This window comes from Pseudorasbora parva, chromosome 2, assembly GCF_024679245.1.
Source record: "Pseudorasbora parva isolate DD20220531a chromosome 2, ASM2467924v1, whole genome shotgun sequence".
Classification (NCBI taxonomy): domain Eukaryota; kingdom Metazoa; phylum Chordata; class Actinopteri; order Cypriniformes; family Gobionidae; genus Pseudorasbora; species Pseudorasbora parva.
In genome coordinates this window covers 20,268,966-20,286,544 of record NC_090173.1, presented here as the reverse complement: position 1 = coordinate 20,286,544, position 17,579 = coordinate 20,268,966, and the positions used below count along the sequence as shown (strand labels likewise).

General features: G+C 36.7%; 1 protein-coding gene across 1 annotated transcript in view; it reads right to left on the bottom strand.

Annotated features, from left to right (window-relative positions):
* usp43b (ubiquitin specific peptidase 43b) overlaps positions 1-17,579 on the bottom strand; it is a 98,901-nt gene that overhangs the window by 61,773 nt on the left and 19,549 nt on the right. The window contains exon 3 of the mRNA XM_067459072.1: positions 6,190-6,299. Within this exon, the coding sequence (XP_067315173.1) occupies positions 6,190-6,299 (110 nt within the window). The remainder of the gene's footprint in view (positions 1-6,189; positions 6,300-17,579) is intronic.

Below are 17,579 nucleotides of genomic sequence, written 5' to 3'. Positions count from 1 at the left end.
AGAATTAAAAAATAGCCTACAACTAGATACTTTTTCTGAAACATTAAAATGCTGTAGTGTGTTTGCTCTTTGACTTTGAATACAAATATGGATTACTTTAAGCTACTTTAGCGTTTTGCTAGTCAACTCCCAATGCAATGTCATCATTGAACGTACATTCACACTCTTTTAAACTCATAATAAACTCACAAATGATCTATCCCGCAATGACGCTGACCGACACGTTTATTTTTTTAAATACATTACAATCACGCCAAAAGAGATGATGACAACTCACACAGCTACATTATGTGCTGCACTTCTTTCCGTGCCTATTTAACCTTTCGCCTCGAACCGGCCCCAAAGAATACACTAGTTTTAGCTCCATCATTATTTAACAATTTTAAAAGTTAAATTCAGTCAGTCAGTTGCTGAAAAGTTTTTCATACACATTTGAAACGGTGACATTAAATGGTATATTTAGATAGTTTGAGAGTAAATATTAATTTGCAGAGAGTGCCGAATTGTGTTCTTTTGGTGTGATTTGCTTGTATATATTTTATTATACATAGAATCATGTGCAGAATCATGGATAAGGTACAGTAGTTTTTATTTTCTATGAATTCTGCTATTAAACATTATTTATGATGTAGCTCACGGTAGGTCTGTTTGTAAGTTATCGATTTTTACTTTCAAAATTCAGATGTGCTCTATTTTAGATTCCCAAGGGTCTGCAAGTTGATTGGCTGATCTATATTTATTTTTTATAAAAGAAAGAAAGAACTATCTATTGCTCTCGAGTCTCATCATTTGTAAATCGCTTTGGATAAAAGCGGTGGCTAAATTATTAAATGAAATGAACAAAATGGTGTTATTTGTGTTTTTAATTTTTAATGAGCATTGAACAACACTATGATAAAAAAGCAGATATTTTGCTATTGATTTAAAAGTACAGCAAAAAAACACAGCTTGCTTCCTTAAGAAGCAAATGTCTAGTATGCTGTCATGTTCAAAACTAATGACAGTTCTCACGAACGAGTGGTTCAGACTGCGTCACACATTTAATCAGTGTTTTTATGTCCGTCTGTGCAGATATTTGTGTTTACGTGCTCAGGCTTGCTGATGTCTGGACTGCAGGCCAGGTGTTTGTGCAAAACTTTTTTGTCAGCAGTTGGGTGACGACAAACAGTAATTTTCTACTCATGTCAGTGATTCATCATAAAATGCATGTAAAATGAACAAATTAACCAGCTAACAGCAGATGGAGGGTGGGGAAAAAAGAGATGTGGATGCCAAAAAAGAAGGATAAAGTACTGTAATGATGTCTCAAAATGACAGTGAGAACACAGGTAACAGCATAAGCGAGACTGCATGAGTGACACACTGTTGAGACGCATGTCAGGTAAGAACTGCAGTGAAGGGCAAAACTGCATCTGCTAACTGCATATCAGCCACTGGAGCGAGAATAAGATTGAGAGGGTATATGAGAACTTGAATGTGAGTCAAACTCTCACAATATACTACATTATACATAAACGGTGTGAAAGACACTCTTTATATTTAAAGTTATAAAATATATTAGTTTTTGTCTAACAGTAATGTATTAACCAGTGGTGTTTGAGGCGGGACTATTGCTGGGTTCCATTTACTTCGGAGGAGGGATCTTGAAGGGATTATCTAGGGATTTTGCACAGAAATTGCATGTCGACAAATAGAGGTTGGATAGTACTGTGTGCACCACTTGTTTGAGACACAGACAAGTAAAAGTGCTAATTAACAATGTATTACTACTGTATCACTGAAGTTGGGGTTGTTGCGGTTCCCCTCCAGTTTCCCAGTCACAACTCTGACTATTGAATGGAATGTACTATATCATTTTAGATGACCAGTGGAAGGCAAAGAATCATTATGTTCAAAGGTTCATTTAGTGACTCTGATGGCATAGAAATGGCACATTTAACCTTTTACTGAGGCATACTCATTTTTAAGTTAAAGGGTTAGTTCACCCAAAAATGGAATTGATGTCATTAATGACTCACCCTAATGTCGTTCCACACCCGTAAGACCTCCGTTCATCTTCAGACACAGTTTAAGATATTTTATATTTAGTCCGAGAGCGTATCTAAGTGTATGCACACTATACTGCATACGTACGTCCATGTCCAGAAAGGGAATAAAAACATCATCAAAGTAGTCCATATGGGACATCAGTTAGTTCATTAGAATCTCTTAAAGCATCAAAAATACATTTTGGTCCAAAAATCACAAAAACTACGACTTTATTCATTATTCACAATCCTCAACAAAAGATTCTTGAACGGTTATAAATCAGTGTATTGATTCATGGTTTGGATCGCGTGTCAAACCGCTGACATTACGTGACACTGGTAATCCGAATCATTAATCAATACGCTAAAACTATTTTAATTATCCTTGTTTTTATTTAAAATTGCACATGTTATTCTTATTTCTTATGCATGTTATCACTATTTTAATTAATTTCTGTGTAAAGGACTTTGAATTGGCATTGTGTATGAAATGTGCTATACAAATAAACTTGCCTTGCCTTGTGTTTTCTTGTTTGATTAACATTAATGACACAGAGGTTTATTAGGCTGCTGTCACTTTAACACTGAATGCACGGATCCAATACTGTTACACATGGAACTTATTTCCCAACTGATTATATCACTCTAAAAAACTCAAAACTTTGCATAAAGTTTTATGATTTTATTTAAAAAGATACAGAATATAAATACTCAGGATGTTAAAATATGTTCTCAGAACTGTACACTGATTGTTTATGGACAGGTTATGGAGTCAGTCACCGCATACTCTGACTATGAGTAAAACGCACTGCAGTGGTCTAAAGTTAGAAATTCTCTTGCTAAACAAACAAGTTCCAGCAAGAAATCCAGCACCGATACGGAGACCGTTGATTACACTTGAATTACTTCTATATGTTTTTACTTCTAACAATAGATTATTAGCCTGGTGGCCAGCCGAATTTAGCCCCGCCCACAACATTTTTAGGTCAGGCGGTTCGGTCTGCCTCGATGCATAAAGGGGTAATTAGCCCCAAACAGAAACTGTTCAGACCAATGAAATCATCAGGGCAGGCTTTAGACGATGACGGACAGATGATCAACAGTAACGTAATCATGCACGTCATCAAAGGGGCTTGAATTATATTGCTTCAAATCCTAAACAGAGCTTGTTTGTATATGCATTCACCTTCACTATTTCTCTCTGAAAGGATGATCATGTTGGGTAAGTACTCTGTGTATCATTAAATTATTTTTTTTTTTTACAACACCGGCAAAGATCGTGTATTCCAGCACACGTGCAGACAGGGTGTCCAAGTTTTTACAACAAAATCCGCCAACTACTAGCCCTAAACAATAGCTTCTCGGGGGGTTCTCCGGGGAAAAAATGGTGTTTGGGGGGTAAAATGTGTGTTATTTTGGCAAGGTTGCCTGCTAAAATTCGCACTCATGGATCTATATATCATAATAGTCGCTTCAACCCGCGGACAGAGAAAACAACCCGCGGAAAAAAACACGGACTTGGCAACACAGTGCAGTTGAGCTTTATTGACATATGACAATGCATCGCTTCGTTGCTCTGATTGGTTGTAGGTCTATCCAATTGATGTCTTTCCTGGTTCGGTTGAAACAGGCCCCATAATCACAGCCCAATGGAGCAGTTTCAGACTCATATTCTGACTAGAACTGAGTATGACCACGTCAGGCTAGATTATAGTAATCAACAGGAAAATAATGATCAATGATTAAAACAAATTCAAGACAATTTCAGCTGGAAAGCAGCTCTACGGAAGACAATAATATTTTTTCAGCACAACAGTTTGGTGTTGATTCAGTTCAGTTGAACCATATAAATCACATCAGCACTATAGAGTTTGTTCACTTGTTGAGTCTGTTTCAATATATGATGTTTGCTTTTAGATAAAGTTTGTTATTACTTAAATAAATACGGCTTGAGGTGTCTGTGCAGTCAGTCTGAATGTGAGGTTGGTTTTAGTTGAACCCGACTGGACTGGAGGTATTAGTCCAAGAACTTTAAATGGACCACTAAATCAAAGACTTTGCTTCTTTGATGGAGGCTTCAAATGGAGATTCCTTGTGGACAACCAAACCATCTGGCCTGATTGGAGTTGCTTGATGGTGATGGTTTGCTTGGATGTTCTGTCTAAGAACAGCTTGCTGCAGTTGGACATATGCTGCATCTCAAATCTGTTGGCTTTATCAATATTCGTTAACACAGATGATTAGCTGGACTGGAGAAAAAGAGGGGACCGTATCCCAGGAGATAACATAAACTGATTCATCTCATGTCATAGCAAGTTGAGGGGGTTAGATTTGGGAATTTGGTCCTGGGATTTTTTTTTCTTTTTCCATTGCTGGTCATAAATCATCATTCTCTTAACACTCAAAAAACAAAAAAACAAAAAAGGCAACAATTTTCCCTTAAGGGACCTTAGTACCTGAAAAGTACATCTCTGTTCATTTTTTTTTTTTTACCTCTCAATCTGAACAATTTATTGCATCATGACCATATTATTTATGTTCTCATCTGTTGAATTTCACTTAGACATTACTTATGTTCTCATCTCAAACATACATGTATTACGTTGATTAAGTTGATTAAGCATTTTCAATAAAGCAGCTTTCCCTTTTTTCATTGGGGCATATTAATATATCAAATGGATCTGGTATGCTTTAAGTACAGTGTCCAAAGCACAGTAACACTTTAGAATAATGGTCATTACTTAGGATTAGTTACTTACTGTACATTAGTTAACATGGACTAATGATGAACTGCACTTATTAAGCATTTATTGATCTTTGTTAATGTTAACTTTAACATTTACTAATACATTATTAAAATATTGTTAACATAGTTAATCCACCGTGAACTAACATGAACAAACCATGAACAGCTGTATTTTTATGAACTAACGTTAACAAAGATGAACAAATACAGTAACACATGAACTGCTCATGGTTAGTTCCTGTTAGTTAATACATTAACTAATGTTAACTAATGACCATTATTCTAAAGTGTTACCCAAAGCACAAATACCTGTTGGTTTTATAATATGCTTTTCAACATTAGCTATCTAGTTAAGATCTGTGCAATTTTTTGTCCTCTTCAACAATCTTTCCACTTTCACAGAAAATTATTAGTAGTACATATTCATTTTTTTTTTCATGTATGCTATTTGCTACAAATATCCTTTTAAATGTTATTGTAGGTTAAGTTGGCTCTTAAGTTGTAATAAATTAGGTTGTATATAAACCAGGGCTCGACATTAAAGGGTTATTTCGCTCAAAAATGAAATTTATGTCATTAATGACTCACCCCCCTGTTCCACCAATGAAAGTCTATGCACACTATACTGTCCATGTCCAGAAAGCGAATAAAAACATCACAACAGTAGTCAATATGGGACATCAGTCAGTTCATTAGAATCTCTTGAAGCATAGAAAATACATTTTGGTCCCAAAATAACAAAAACTACGACTTTATTCAGCATTGTCTTCTCTTCCAGGATTATTTTCAAACCTTAAATAAAGATTCAAACAGCCATGAATCAGCATATTGATTCATGATTTGAATCACCAGTATCACGTGATTTCAGCAGTTTGGCAGTTTGACATGCTTTACAACACCTCACTAACACCTCTACCAGCAGCAACCTAGTTTTCCCAGTTGGTCTCCCATCCAAGTACTGACCAGGCTCAGCCCTGCTTAGCCTCAATGGGAAACCAGTCATGGACTACAGTGTGATATGGCTGCTGGTAATATGGGTGTACACTAGGGTGTGCACTGTGCATTATGTTTCAATAATTCAACATTGATAATAATACTAATAAATGTTTCTTAATCATCAAATCATCATAGAATGATTTCTGAAGGATCACGTGACACTGAAGACTGGAGTAATGATGCTGAAAATACAGTTTTGATCACATGAATAAATTACATTTTAAAATACATTATAATAGAAAATAGTTATTTTAAATTGTAATACTTCAAAATATTACAGTCAGTTTTTACTCTTTTTTTATTTGTATTTTTCTTCAGTCAAATAAATGCAGCCTTGGTGAGACTTGTTTTTTTCAAAAACATAAAAAAAAATCTTACAACCCCAATCTCTTGTGTTTTGCGTATAGGCAGTACACTTACTTGTACTGTGCCTGGAAGTGCTCCTGTACAAAGCTGTTATGTACACCAGGCTGAGTCTGTGGTGGGGTCAGGGTATCAGAAACAGGCTGTTCATCGCCTCCTTCTTGACCCTGCAACAAAAAGGTCATATAGACATTCAGATACTTTCCCCAAGAAGGCCCCATCTTTCCAAGAGGAGCTGGTGAGAATAATCGACCTCACTTCAGCTAAAAGAAAGACAGGAGGATAAAAAACACAGGGAGAGCTGATACACACTTCATGGTCTTACACTTTTTTCAAACAAATAGAGAGAAAGAGGCAGGTGTAGATGCTACAACTAGTAGAAAATATGTTTCAACTGGTTTCACATTGAGATGATGGAAGAGTGAGACCAAAACAAATGAACAATTGGCTTCTATCGCCTGTTTTAAAGTATGATAATCCATTATAACCCAGATGTGAGGATTTTTAACCACAGTCAAACAACTTTATTTTCTGTTTTTATATCTGTACGTTTACTTAAAAATTAGATTGTAATATAAACAAGTAGGTCAAGGCTTGTCAAACTTAAATCTGTAAATGTTCAGAAAGTTCAGACTTTTACTAGCAGCTTAAGTTTAAAAAAAATAAAGAAAGAAAAACTTGTGAAGCATATTGTCCTTATCAAAGCTTTGCAGTTCGATTCAGTTGGTTGGTTCCTTTCAAAGGTGTCTGGCAAGGCAAAATTGTTTGAGAAAGACACTCCCCCCAATTCCTCGCCGTCAGCTGAGTCATGTCTGCCCCCTCACTGACAATCTGAAAGCTTTGGAATTTATGCTTGAAAAGAGGTTTTACATGCGAGAAACCAGAGACACAGCAAAGTCCTGAAGAGAAATTTTCCTTTTGCCAGTGTATAATTGAAAATGTCCTGTGACACTACCCAAGACTTCGAGTCATAGGGAGAATTCATTCACATCCTCTCTTTGCCCCTTCAGAAGAAATTTGCGGTCCCCTTTCTCCTTCTCTTGTTTTTACCTGTTTTTATCTCTTTCACTTTATCTGCACTAGTCTACTCCTAAGCTAATAATTAGGCCCTTGAGTTTCATGTAGAATGGTACTCAAGAGCACAAAAAGGAACAAATCCTTTTGTCTCTTTCTAAAGGCTTGAGTTTAATTGACGTAATTACCGTTCACTGGGTCTAGTACTTTTTTGTGTTTAAAAAGAGCAGTGTTGAGTAACAAACTAAAAGCAATGGTGCTGCTAATTTTTCAGTAACATAGCTTTTCCAGTAACAAGCTACTTTTTTAGCGTTGCTTACTTGTTTTAGATGCATTGAATTGCAACTGTAGCTTTATACATAAGCACACTAAAGTCATAATCAAACTAAACTGTCCCCTCTCTCAATTGAGATGAAATTCCAAAACCCTCAAAAAATTTTTTGACAGAAATACAAAGGCTCTGATTGAATTATTATAGATTATGTATTGTATCTTGTGGTGGCTTTTTTGTTGTCTTGGTATTGGAACTAATTCATTCTGGTGAACTGATCATCTGAATTGGTTTATCCTTTATGGTCCAATTCATTATGATCAGTTCATCCGCAATGATTTGATTCATTCTGTTCTGATTACTTCTAGTGGATTGGTTTGTCCTAAATAGTCTGATTCTGTCAACCTACACAGTTTGGCTGAATCCAAAATCACCCCCTATACCCTCAAACATAGGGCATTATTTGAGGGTACAGCCATTTGTAGTGGTGTCTCAAGCCATAGTTGATATTGTTGAGTGAATAACGTAGGGAATAGTGAATGAGGGTTTGGTGGAGATGTTGCATTCAGCCTTTGATTCATTCTAGTGAATCTGTGTCCTAAACGGTCCTCTCTTTCATATTGCTCAATTAGACGTGTTTCCAGTGATTCAGTTTGTTGGAACTGTTCTTGTATTTAAATAGATTTTTTTTTAACTAGTTCATTTTTAATTCTGTACTATTTTATACATGTTTTAAAGTTTAATTTAAAGTACATTTATGTGTTCAAAATATTACTCTTAATTGAGATGAAATTCCAAAACCCTCAAAAAAATTTTTGACAGAAATACAAAGGCTCTGATTGAATTATTATAGATTATGTATTGTATCTTGTGGTGGCTTTTTTGTTGTCTTGGTTTGACTGCAGTTTAACTGCTTAGTAGGCAAGAAATCATCATAATTATATTGCAGTACAGTATGATTATGATGATATAATAATATATACCCCCCAGTGGTGTGTTTAGCCTTATGATTTCTACTGAGAGCTGACTTCCACAGGCACAACACTATGAAATGCATTGCTGTACGGATACACATTCCATTGTTATCTGCGTAGGGCAGAAAGGAGGAAAGGACTCCAGGCCGTTATTCAACAAGTGGTCTTATCACTTCACTAAATTCTTCTGCCTGCCCCAGCCTGGTTAATGAGTGTTAAGGTCTCAGAAGATAAATGCTCCCAGACCCTAGGGAATGTGTCTCTTGATAGTAGCTCAAGTACCATACCATACTTCTGGAAAGAGAGAACCTATTGGTCAAGAATGCGTGTGTAAATCGATTTAACTGAATTATAACAATAACACTATCAAATGAATCACAAATATAAAAAAACTCCATAAATAAAATAAAAAAATCACTGAAAAGAATCCCCCAGTTGAAGATAATTCTAGTCACCTTTATAGTGCTTTTTATAATGCTGATTGTTGAGAATTTAATTTGGCTGTGCAGCCGCTCCTGTACGGGTGGATCAGTAACATTGCTGAATATTTAGTGGCCCCAACTAAGCAAGCCAAAGGCATTCAAAAATCCAGTGATGCTGCCGTAAATATATTGTACAAAAGTAGCTTTAGAAACCAATATTATTATTATTATTAAACATAACATCACTGGCCAATCGTCTACAACTTTACAGTTGACTTAATAAACTGCCAGTGTTAATTTAATTGCATTCAACATAGAAAGTTCAAATATTTATACCTTTTGCTGAATTTCTGCACACACACAAGGTTGTGGCATCAATGGTTCCACGAAGAACCTTCAACATCCATGAAACCTATCTATTCCACAAAAGGTTATTTATAGTGGAAAAATTGTTGTTTAGTTTAATAAAATGTTCTTAACTTTAAGAAAAAAAAAATATTTTAAAAATTATTACACCAAAAATATTTTTTCAGTAGTGGCTTTTGCACAAGAGGAATCTTTTCATCCTAGAACTATTTGCCCGGATTTTGGCTTGTTCGCACCGTAGGAACTAGGAACGATTTTAGTTTTGGGAACTCCTTTTTGGGGGAACTAATTTAGCTACTTCAGAGTAGGGTCTAAGTCAGACAACAGGAACTACCATGCACACTGATTGGCCGAACGTGTTTACAAAACACCAGCACCCACTATTTGAAAAAAAAGCACACATAGATTATAGCCTTTATCTTTTCTCCAGAAACACTACAAACATGGAAAACAGTGATAGATGGACCTCTTAACCTTTACGCTAAAGAGAAAATCCATCGCAACTTTGAAGGGACCAAGCGAAAGCTCAGTTAGCGAAATTGGACACAAACCACACAGCAAATGCGAATACCTTTTCATATACTGTCTGCTTTCTTTGTATAACAGCTCTATCGAATAACGTATTAGACATGACTGTGAAACAGATCGTAAAAGAATGAAGATAGAGAATGTGAGAGCTGTGGGCTCAGGCTCTGCCATTCTCAGCACCGTCAAAATAAAGATCCGCCGCGCACTCAAAATAAAAGTCACATTAAACAAGCGCAGTTTATGTCACTTCAGAGTTCCTAGGCGGTGAGAAAGCAACCAGGAAAATGACACTTGGGGAACTTTTAGTTCTCGGGAGCCACCGTGGTAAACTGCCCAGTGTGAAAGCCCCTAATGGCACTGCAAAAAAACCTTGAGGAGTCTTTGTTTTAATAGTGCAAGTGTCACTTTCTCTAAGCAAAGTTTTTTCCATCTATATCCTTGCAATGTTGAATCTTGTGGATTCACTGCTTTCTCTAACGTACAGTAGGTCACAGGGCACCTACCACTGAGGTTGCTCTTTGAGTTATAGTGGTCTTTAATTGCTATAATCTTAGTCTCAATGGTGCAGACAAACACACTGTTGTTAAATGAAAGGACATTATGGATAAATTAAAGGGTTGAGCTTTGTCTCGCCAGTACTATATTGTTCCTGATTCAAGAAGAATGAGACCGACATCAAAGGGTTTGGTTGACCCACAATGTGTTCCTTGTTTTGAATAGAGGTGGTAGGGGATGAGTGAATTGGTCCAATCGGGGAAGGAGAGCACAAGCTGCTTGAAACACGGCCAAATGTACCCGGTGCCAAAGGTGTTGTTTGAAAATGACAGGTTGGGCAGCACTTTGATGTGTTGCATCTGGAGCCTTTAAGTGATTGTTTAAGACAACTTCATCTTTAACTGTGTCCTGTCCAGGAAGAGGATCACTTCTCCTAACCTTTTAAAGCCACCATGAAATCAAAATCATCAAATTAAGAACTTCCAACAGTCCAATCAATTCCCGATGGACAAATTAAGTCCTGAATTTTTTTTTTTTTTTTTTTTTATTCATTAAATTTTTTCACTCTGATATTTATCCCAACAGGGAAGAAAATACAACTGCCACTTCTAGTTCATGCTGACAAAATGTTTATGATTTTTAAGGGGTTATTATGTGATTCTGCTATGCAACCATTAAAGAAGCACTAGGTAACTTTTCCACCTTCATAATATATTTTTTAAGACTCTTGTGATGATAAATCGACTTACAATAGGTTGAATGACACATCTGCCAAAGCTTGACGGGGTCTGTATCGTTTTTAATCGTACTTTAATCGTAAACTTCGGGTTTCGGGTAGTAACCCAAGAACAAAAAAGAACTACAAAATTCGACTGCTTTACGGCATATACGTCACTTCCACCAACACCCACACTTCCTTAAATTCGGACGAGCCCAACTTTGTTCGTCGGATAATATAGTCATGTCCGAAGCAGCACAGACAAATAAGAAAGAAAAGGTTTTGTTGGAGGAAAGCAATAAGAAGAAACGAAAAAGTGATGGGATTAAAGGCAGGACGAGGATCAACATGTGACCAGCGTTTGCTCGTCGGCGTGAGCTGAAGGAGGCGTGCCCGACCGATGCTGTCATGCTTGTTACGGTGATTACCTACCACTCAAACATTGAACTGAAGTATCATATAGATTCTGTAAAACGCTAACCATAGACTACTATAATGACGCTGGCTTGTAAACGTGAGCATCGTGATTATTTGGCGTTTGAAAAAAATAAAACCCATGAAATTATATTCATATGACATGCTGAAACATAAGCCACTGACTGTACCTGGGATGAAGACATTTCACACGCGACGCCAGAAGAACACCTGCATGTGAACTCCTCCTGCAGTGTTCAGGGGAACTGTTAGCGCTGCACCAACCCGTTGCCCGCTTTTATGAAGTCATTTGGCCTGCCTTTAATTGTTCAAATATATAAATTCTGTAATCCCCCTCAGCTTGTTTCAAACACATTAAAAATGAAACAAAAACAGATCATAAAAAATACCATATTCCATCTAAATTTTCCAGCATAATTTAAATATAAGGTGCAATTGATTATGTAAAACATCACAGAAGGTGCGGTAACATTTAGAGCCCTATTTTAATGCGGCACAGGTGTACTTAGGACTTTAGTTTGACATCGGAAAAAAATGGTTGGTGCGCCAGGCGCATGGTCCAGAAGGGTTGAATCTAGTCTCTTAATGGGTATTAGGCGTAACGTGCAATAAACCAATCAGAGTTTCATCTCCCATTCCCTTTAAAATCCAGTTGTGCTTGCACCATGGTTGATTCATTATTTACCTGAAGGCATCTGCGAACGGAAACACTTGACGCTTCTCCAGAGGAATCCTTTTTTTAAATGCCCTTTAAATAACACAAAAAATATTATGACTATGGCTATTGCCTTTACACCAGGTTTTTGTTGGTCAATGGCGCAGTTGATTTCAGTTGCTTCAAAATAGCAACATGCCAACAATGCGCCTGAACACACCGCGTTTTCAGACCGGCATGCCTATGGGCGAACAGATGGGCATGAGTACATTTGCTATTTAAAAATGTGGTGCTGGACATGAAAATGATAACTGTGTCGGACTAAAACTAGCACAAACAAAAAACACTTGCAACGTGCCATTTTCTCCCGTTTTTGATTCAGTTTCCCTATGAAATATTGAATACAATTTACATTTTGAATATAGCTTACAAGTCATATGGACTATTTTCATGATGCTTTTTGTCTTTTTAAAGACATTAAAAATGGTATAGTATATGGTATAATATATTTAAAATTTTAATTGCAAAGGAGATGCAGTTAAATGGAAATAAGGCCAGTATGCAATCATTAGCATATATGGTACATGCGTTTCTGCAAGCTTGCACAGATCTCCTTTTAATTAAAGCACTGCAACATTAAATATGAATAGGAGAAATTATGTTTTAAATTAGAAAATAGGTGAAGCAGGCAGTTTTTACTTTCATCATTTGTTCTCATAATCATTACTTTCTATCCTCTGCCAGGGTAATTCTGGCTGAGCTTCCTAAATCATTATCGGTGGTGTTTATGTCCAGTTTTTCATCCTTCTTCATTCTGAAGTGTCATCGGTCATATAGCCATCAAATATATGTAAGAAACTGCACTTTGCTGTGAAGATATATGTTTGAAAACGATCTGAAAAGTATAGTCAGCCAATGCTGTCCTAGTAATGGCATTACGATGAATAATTCACAACCCTGATCAGACAGATGGATGCATATCTTGTGGAGGGATAGATTCAGTGCATCTGTTGAAGTGGCCACAACACAGTGTGGCCCAGATAAGCAAAAAGAGCCTTTTAAACTTAAACAGAGAAACACACACACATGCCCATACGTACACCGGAAGCATTAATGAATAATGGACCTCCCACACCTCAGAGAAAGACTACCTGCTGGGCTCCAAACTAAAAATATCACCCATTTTAAAGATGGAAAGGAATGAAAGGGATGAACAATGGCATCTCTTCTTGTGGCCTACAGAAGATCTCTCTCTTTGACTTTATCAGTCGCACTGATCTTACAATAGAAAGCTTGTAAAATAGTATAGGAATTATACAAGTAATAACTTGTGAGTATGGAGTAAATCTACAGCAGTGTCCCTAAAAATTTGGAAACTTAAGCTATACTTGATGCATGAATGGCTTTGCATTAATTAACAAAACCAAGGGACATTTATTTTAAAGGAAGATTGCATAAGCACACATGATCTAAACTATTATGTTTTAAATTATACACAGACAATAAACATGCAGTTTAAAATTAACAAGTGTACGTGAAAGAGTCCAGAAAAAGTGTACTGGTCCATAAAAACCTTTTACTGATGTATGACAACTGTTATGTATTTATTAATAGTATTATTATTTTCATTTAACATATTGGTATTGGTTTGTAAATTCTCATTTCCTCTATTTTTACATTTGGTAGTATTTCATTACGATTACTTAACGTTAACTTTACATTTTTAATACATTTAAAAGGTTATTTATATTAGTCTTTAACACTATCTATAAAATCTCAAAATGAATATTAATATTTATACTTTACATTATAACAATGTAATGTATAAATACAATTTTTTTATAGTTAAAATAGTTTAGCTTTTTAATATCTGCTGTTTATTGGTTGTCGGCCATAACTATCGTCTCGGTTACGTATGTAACCCTCGTTCCCTGAAGAAGGGAACGGAGACGTACGTCGGAACTAACCCGACAAATTGGGATCCCAATTCGTCGGTTCAGTTCCGACATACGTCGAACGTGACCGACTGAAAGGGAATGAAATTTTTTATAAGAAAATAATTATTTGCCTGTCTGTATCCTTTTGATATTGTGCGTCTTTCATTGGTTTTATGTTTTATGACATTTGTTTTATGGCATTCAGACATTTTTTTACTGTAGTTTAAGTGTCCAAATGAGCCCTATCACTGTTGTTTGCATTTCTTCCAGATTTCTACAAACATTTTCTGCACAATTCCAAGTGGAAGTCGAAAAACGAATAAATTAATCTAGGTGCAAGTCATCTGCATGGTTCTGTTTGCATTCCCTCCTTTTAGAAAATGAAGCTTTAACCATGTAAATATACTGTGGTAAAAAAGGACAGCCTCTAATTAAAAGTAATGATGTCCCATCAGTCTGTCAGAGCCGGTTGTTAAATGATGTGTCTCGAGCTGTGGATGTTTGCCTTGCTAATGTTAGCATTGTTCAGTCAGAATGTAAGCAAGAGAATGATGCAAAGACTAGTGTCACAGAAGAAATGCTGACAGAGTAGAGTCAGTGTTTATACTAATTCAAGAGTGTTTTCATGTGCACCAGTCCAATGTAATTACAAGAATAAACACTACTTAAATCATAGATGATATCCACGAGAGCTAGTCTTTTGCTTGAAGGATGATGCTGTATCACTCGACACAGTTTAAGACAACATTCAAAGAGAGATTGAACTTTTATGATTGTTTTTGTTGTCTCTTCCTGGATCATCTTTCTGGATTCAATGCAAAAAGCAATGATACATTCAAGTTAAACCAAACTTTAATTTTAGCAGTTTAAAGTTAAGACATTGAGTTTCAATGTGTATATGAGGTACTCTGAGGTGCCGACACTGCCTTTAACTAAAAACTAAACATATTTTTGCATTTTGGCCTTACATCTTCATGTAACTTGTGAAAACGGTGACATCATGTGCACATGTATTATGTGTCTGTAGGCAGTGTTGCCCAATTACCAATTAAAAATAGACTCATATAGATGTGATTTTCTCTGTCAAGGGTTGGGAGGGATGGTTGCAGGTTGTTATGAACAATAACAACTTGCAGCAATAAGTATTAAAGTAGCTAGCCCAAATTTCGCTAGGAAAACAGCGGATTTGGCAAAAATGCGTGTAGTGTCTTTACAAAGTGGTATCCCCAACTACTGACCTGGCATGCATGTTTTTAAATAAATGTAAATAAATATAGATAACATATCAAATGTTGAAAGTGAGACATTTTGAAATGTCATGCCAAATATTAGATTATTTGGGATTTCAAGAGAGCTACACATTCCAAAAAGTTGGAACAGGTAGCAATAAGAGGCCAGAAAAGTTAAATGTATATAAAGAACAACTGGAGGACCAATTGACGACTTATTAGATCAATTGGCAACATGATTGGGTATAAAAAGATCGAGATGGGCAGAGGATCAGCAATTCCCCCAATGCTGCAGCGAAAAATAGTGCAGCAATATCAGAAAGGAGTTTTTCAGAGAACAATTGCAAAGTTTTGCAGAGTTTGAAGTTATCATCATCTACAGTGCTTAATATCCTCCAAAGATTCAGAGAATCTGGAACAATCTTTGTGCGGATGAAAAAAACACAATCCACCGTGCCATTTGCCGTTGCCGGCTAAAACTCTATAGGTCAAAAAAGAAGTCATATCTAAACATAATCCAGAAGCACAGACAATTTATCTGGGCCAAGGCTCAAAACTGTTCTGTGGTCAGACTAATCAAAATTTGAAGTTCTTTGGGGACGCCATGTCATCCAGACTAGAGGACAAGGAAAACCCAAGTTGTTATCAGCGCTCAGTTCAGAAGCAGCATCTCTGATGGTATGGGGTTGCATGAGTGCGTGTGGCATGGGCAGCTTACACATCTGGAAAGGCACCATCAATGCTGAAAGGTATATCCAAGTTCTAGAACAACATATGCTTCCACCCAGACGTCGTCTCTTTCAGGGAAGACCTTTTCCGACATGACAATAACATACTGCATCAATTACAACATCATCGCTGCGTAGAAGGAGGATCCGGGTACTGAAATGACCAGCCTGCAGTCCAGATCTTTCACCCATAGAAAACATTTGGCGCATCATAAAGAGGAAGATGCGACAAAGAAGACCCAAGACAGACTCGAAGCCTGTATTAGACGAATGGGACAACATTCATATTCCTAAACTTGAGCAACTTGTCTCCTCAGTCCCCAGATGTTTGCCACACAGTGGTAAACATGGCCTTGTTCTAAATTTTTTGACGTGTTGATGCGACAAAATTTAAAATCACCTTATTTTCCCCTTAAAATTATATTTTTTTTAGTTTAAACATTTGATCTATGTTTTATTCTGAATAAAATACTGAGATTTGAAACTTCCATATCATATCATTGCATTTTATTTTATTTTTTCACAATTTTTATAGTGTGCCAACTTTTTTGGAATCAGGTTTGTAAAAAAACTGATTTGTGAGCATTAGTGGAACAGACAGTTTTAGAATAAACACAAAACACGTGACCGCTGTCATGCGGTGAATCCGGTTAATCCTGTAACAGCTGTGTTGTCTCACTCTAGAGAAGCTGCGCAAAATGCGCCAGCCATTTGCTCTCTAAATCGTTCTCGTGGCACTTTGTTGACATACGTCAAAGTCACATGGCGCTGACGCTGCCTCAAGTCAGACACAATTTCTTACCGGCATGCACTGCTTCAAGTCAGCCGCCGATTGGTCTGTGCATCGCTGCATGAAGTCGAACAAGCCTAATGACAGAACTGAACTAAGAGCCCGCATGACAACATGACAGAAGAGACTAGTGAAGCACATGACATGATTACATGAGGGCAAAATAGAATCACATGCCAATGAACATAAGAACATGACGTGTTTACGTGAATGTGTAACAGAATCAACACACTAGACATTACAATTGATTAATCTAAAAATCATAGAATTCCCTACATTTTTATGACTGAACAAATTCAACAATATCTGTACGTTTTCCGCATGTGGCCCTAATAAATTCCAGTCCACTTTGCGGCTTATCAGGCCAAGAGCCTCCATAGACAGGAAGATTCTGGCTAACCAACATGTAAAGAGACCAACAATTTGTTTTGCCTATATGTGATTTAAGGATGGATTTATCAGGAAAACTTTGATGCTGCAATAACAATAATTCAAATAAGTGTACAGCAGAATCAGCACTCTGAAAAAAGCTAGTGGGAATGCATGTGGATTTGTCATCATTTCTGATGAAAAACGAGACCCATGTGTTAGAGCAATCCTGCGTCTGTTTGTTTGGTTTGTGTTCAAAATGAAATGCATCAAATGAATATTTTAGGAGTTTAGATGCAGGGGAGATCTCATTAGTGTGACTGATCAATAACATTGTGCAAACAGACAATCTCCCCATCTGTTTAGGAAGAGGAAGTGAAGCTCCGCTAAGTGAGAGCTAAGAATAGAAAGTCCAATAAGGACGTGCACAAAAAAGTGTGTCTTTCAATGTTCTCTGTTTCTCTCTCTCTCTCTCTCTCTCTCTCTCTCTCTCTCTCTCTCTCTCTCTCTCTCTCT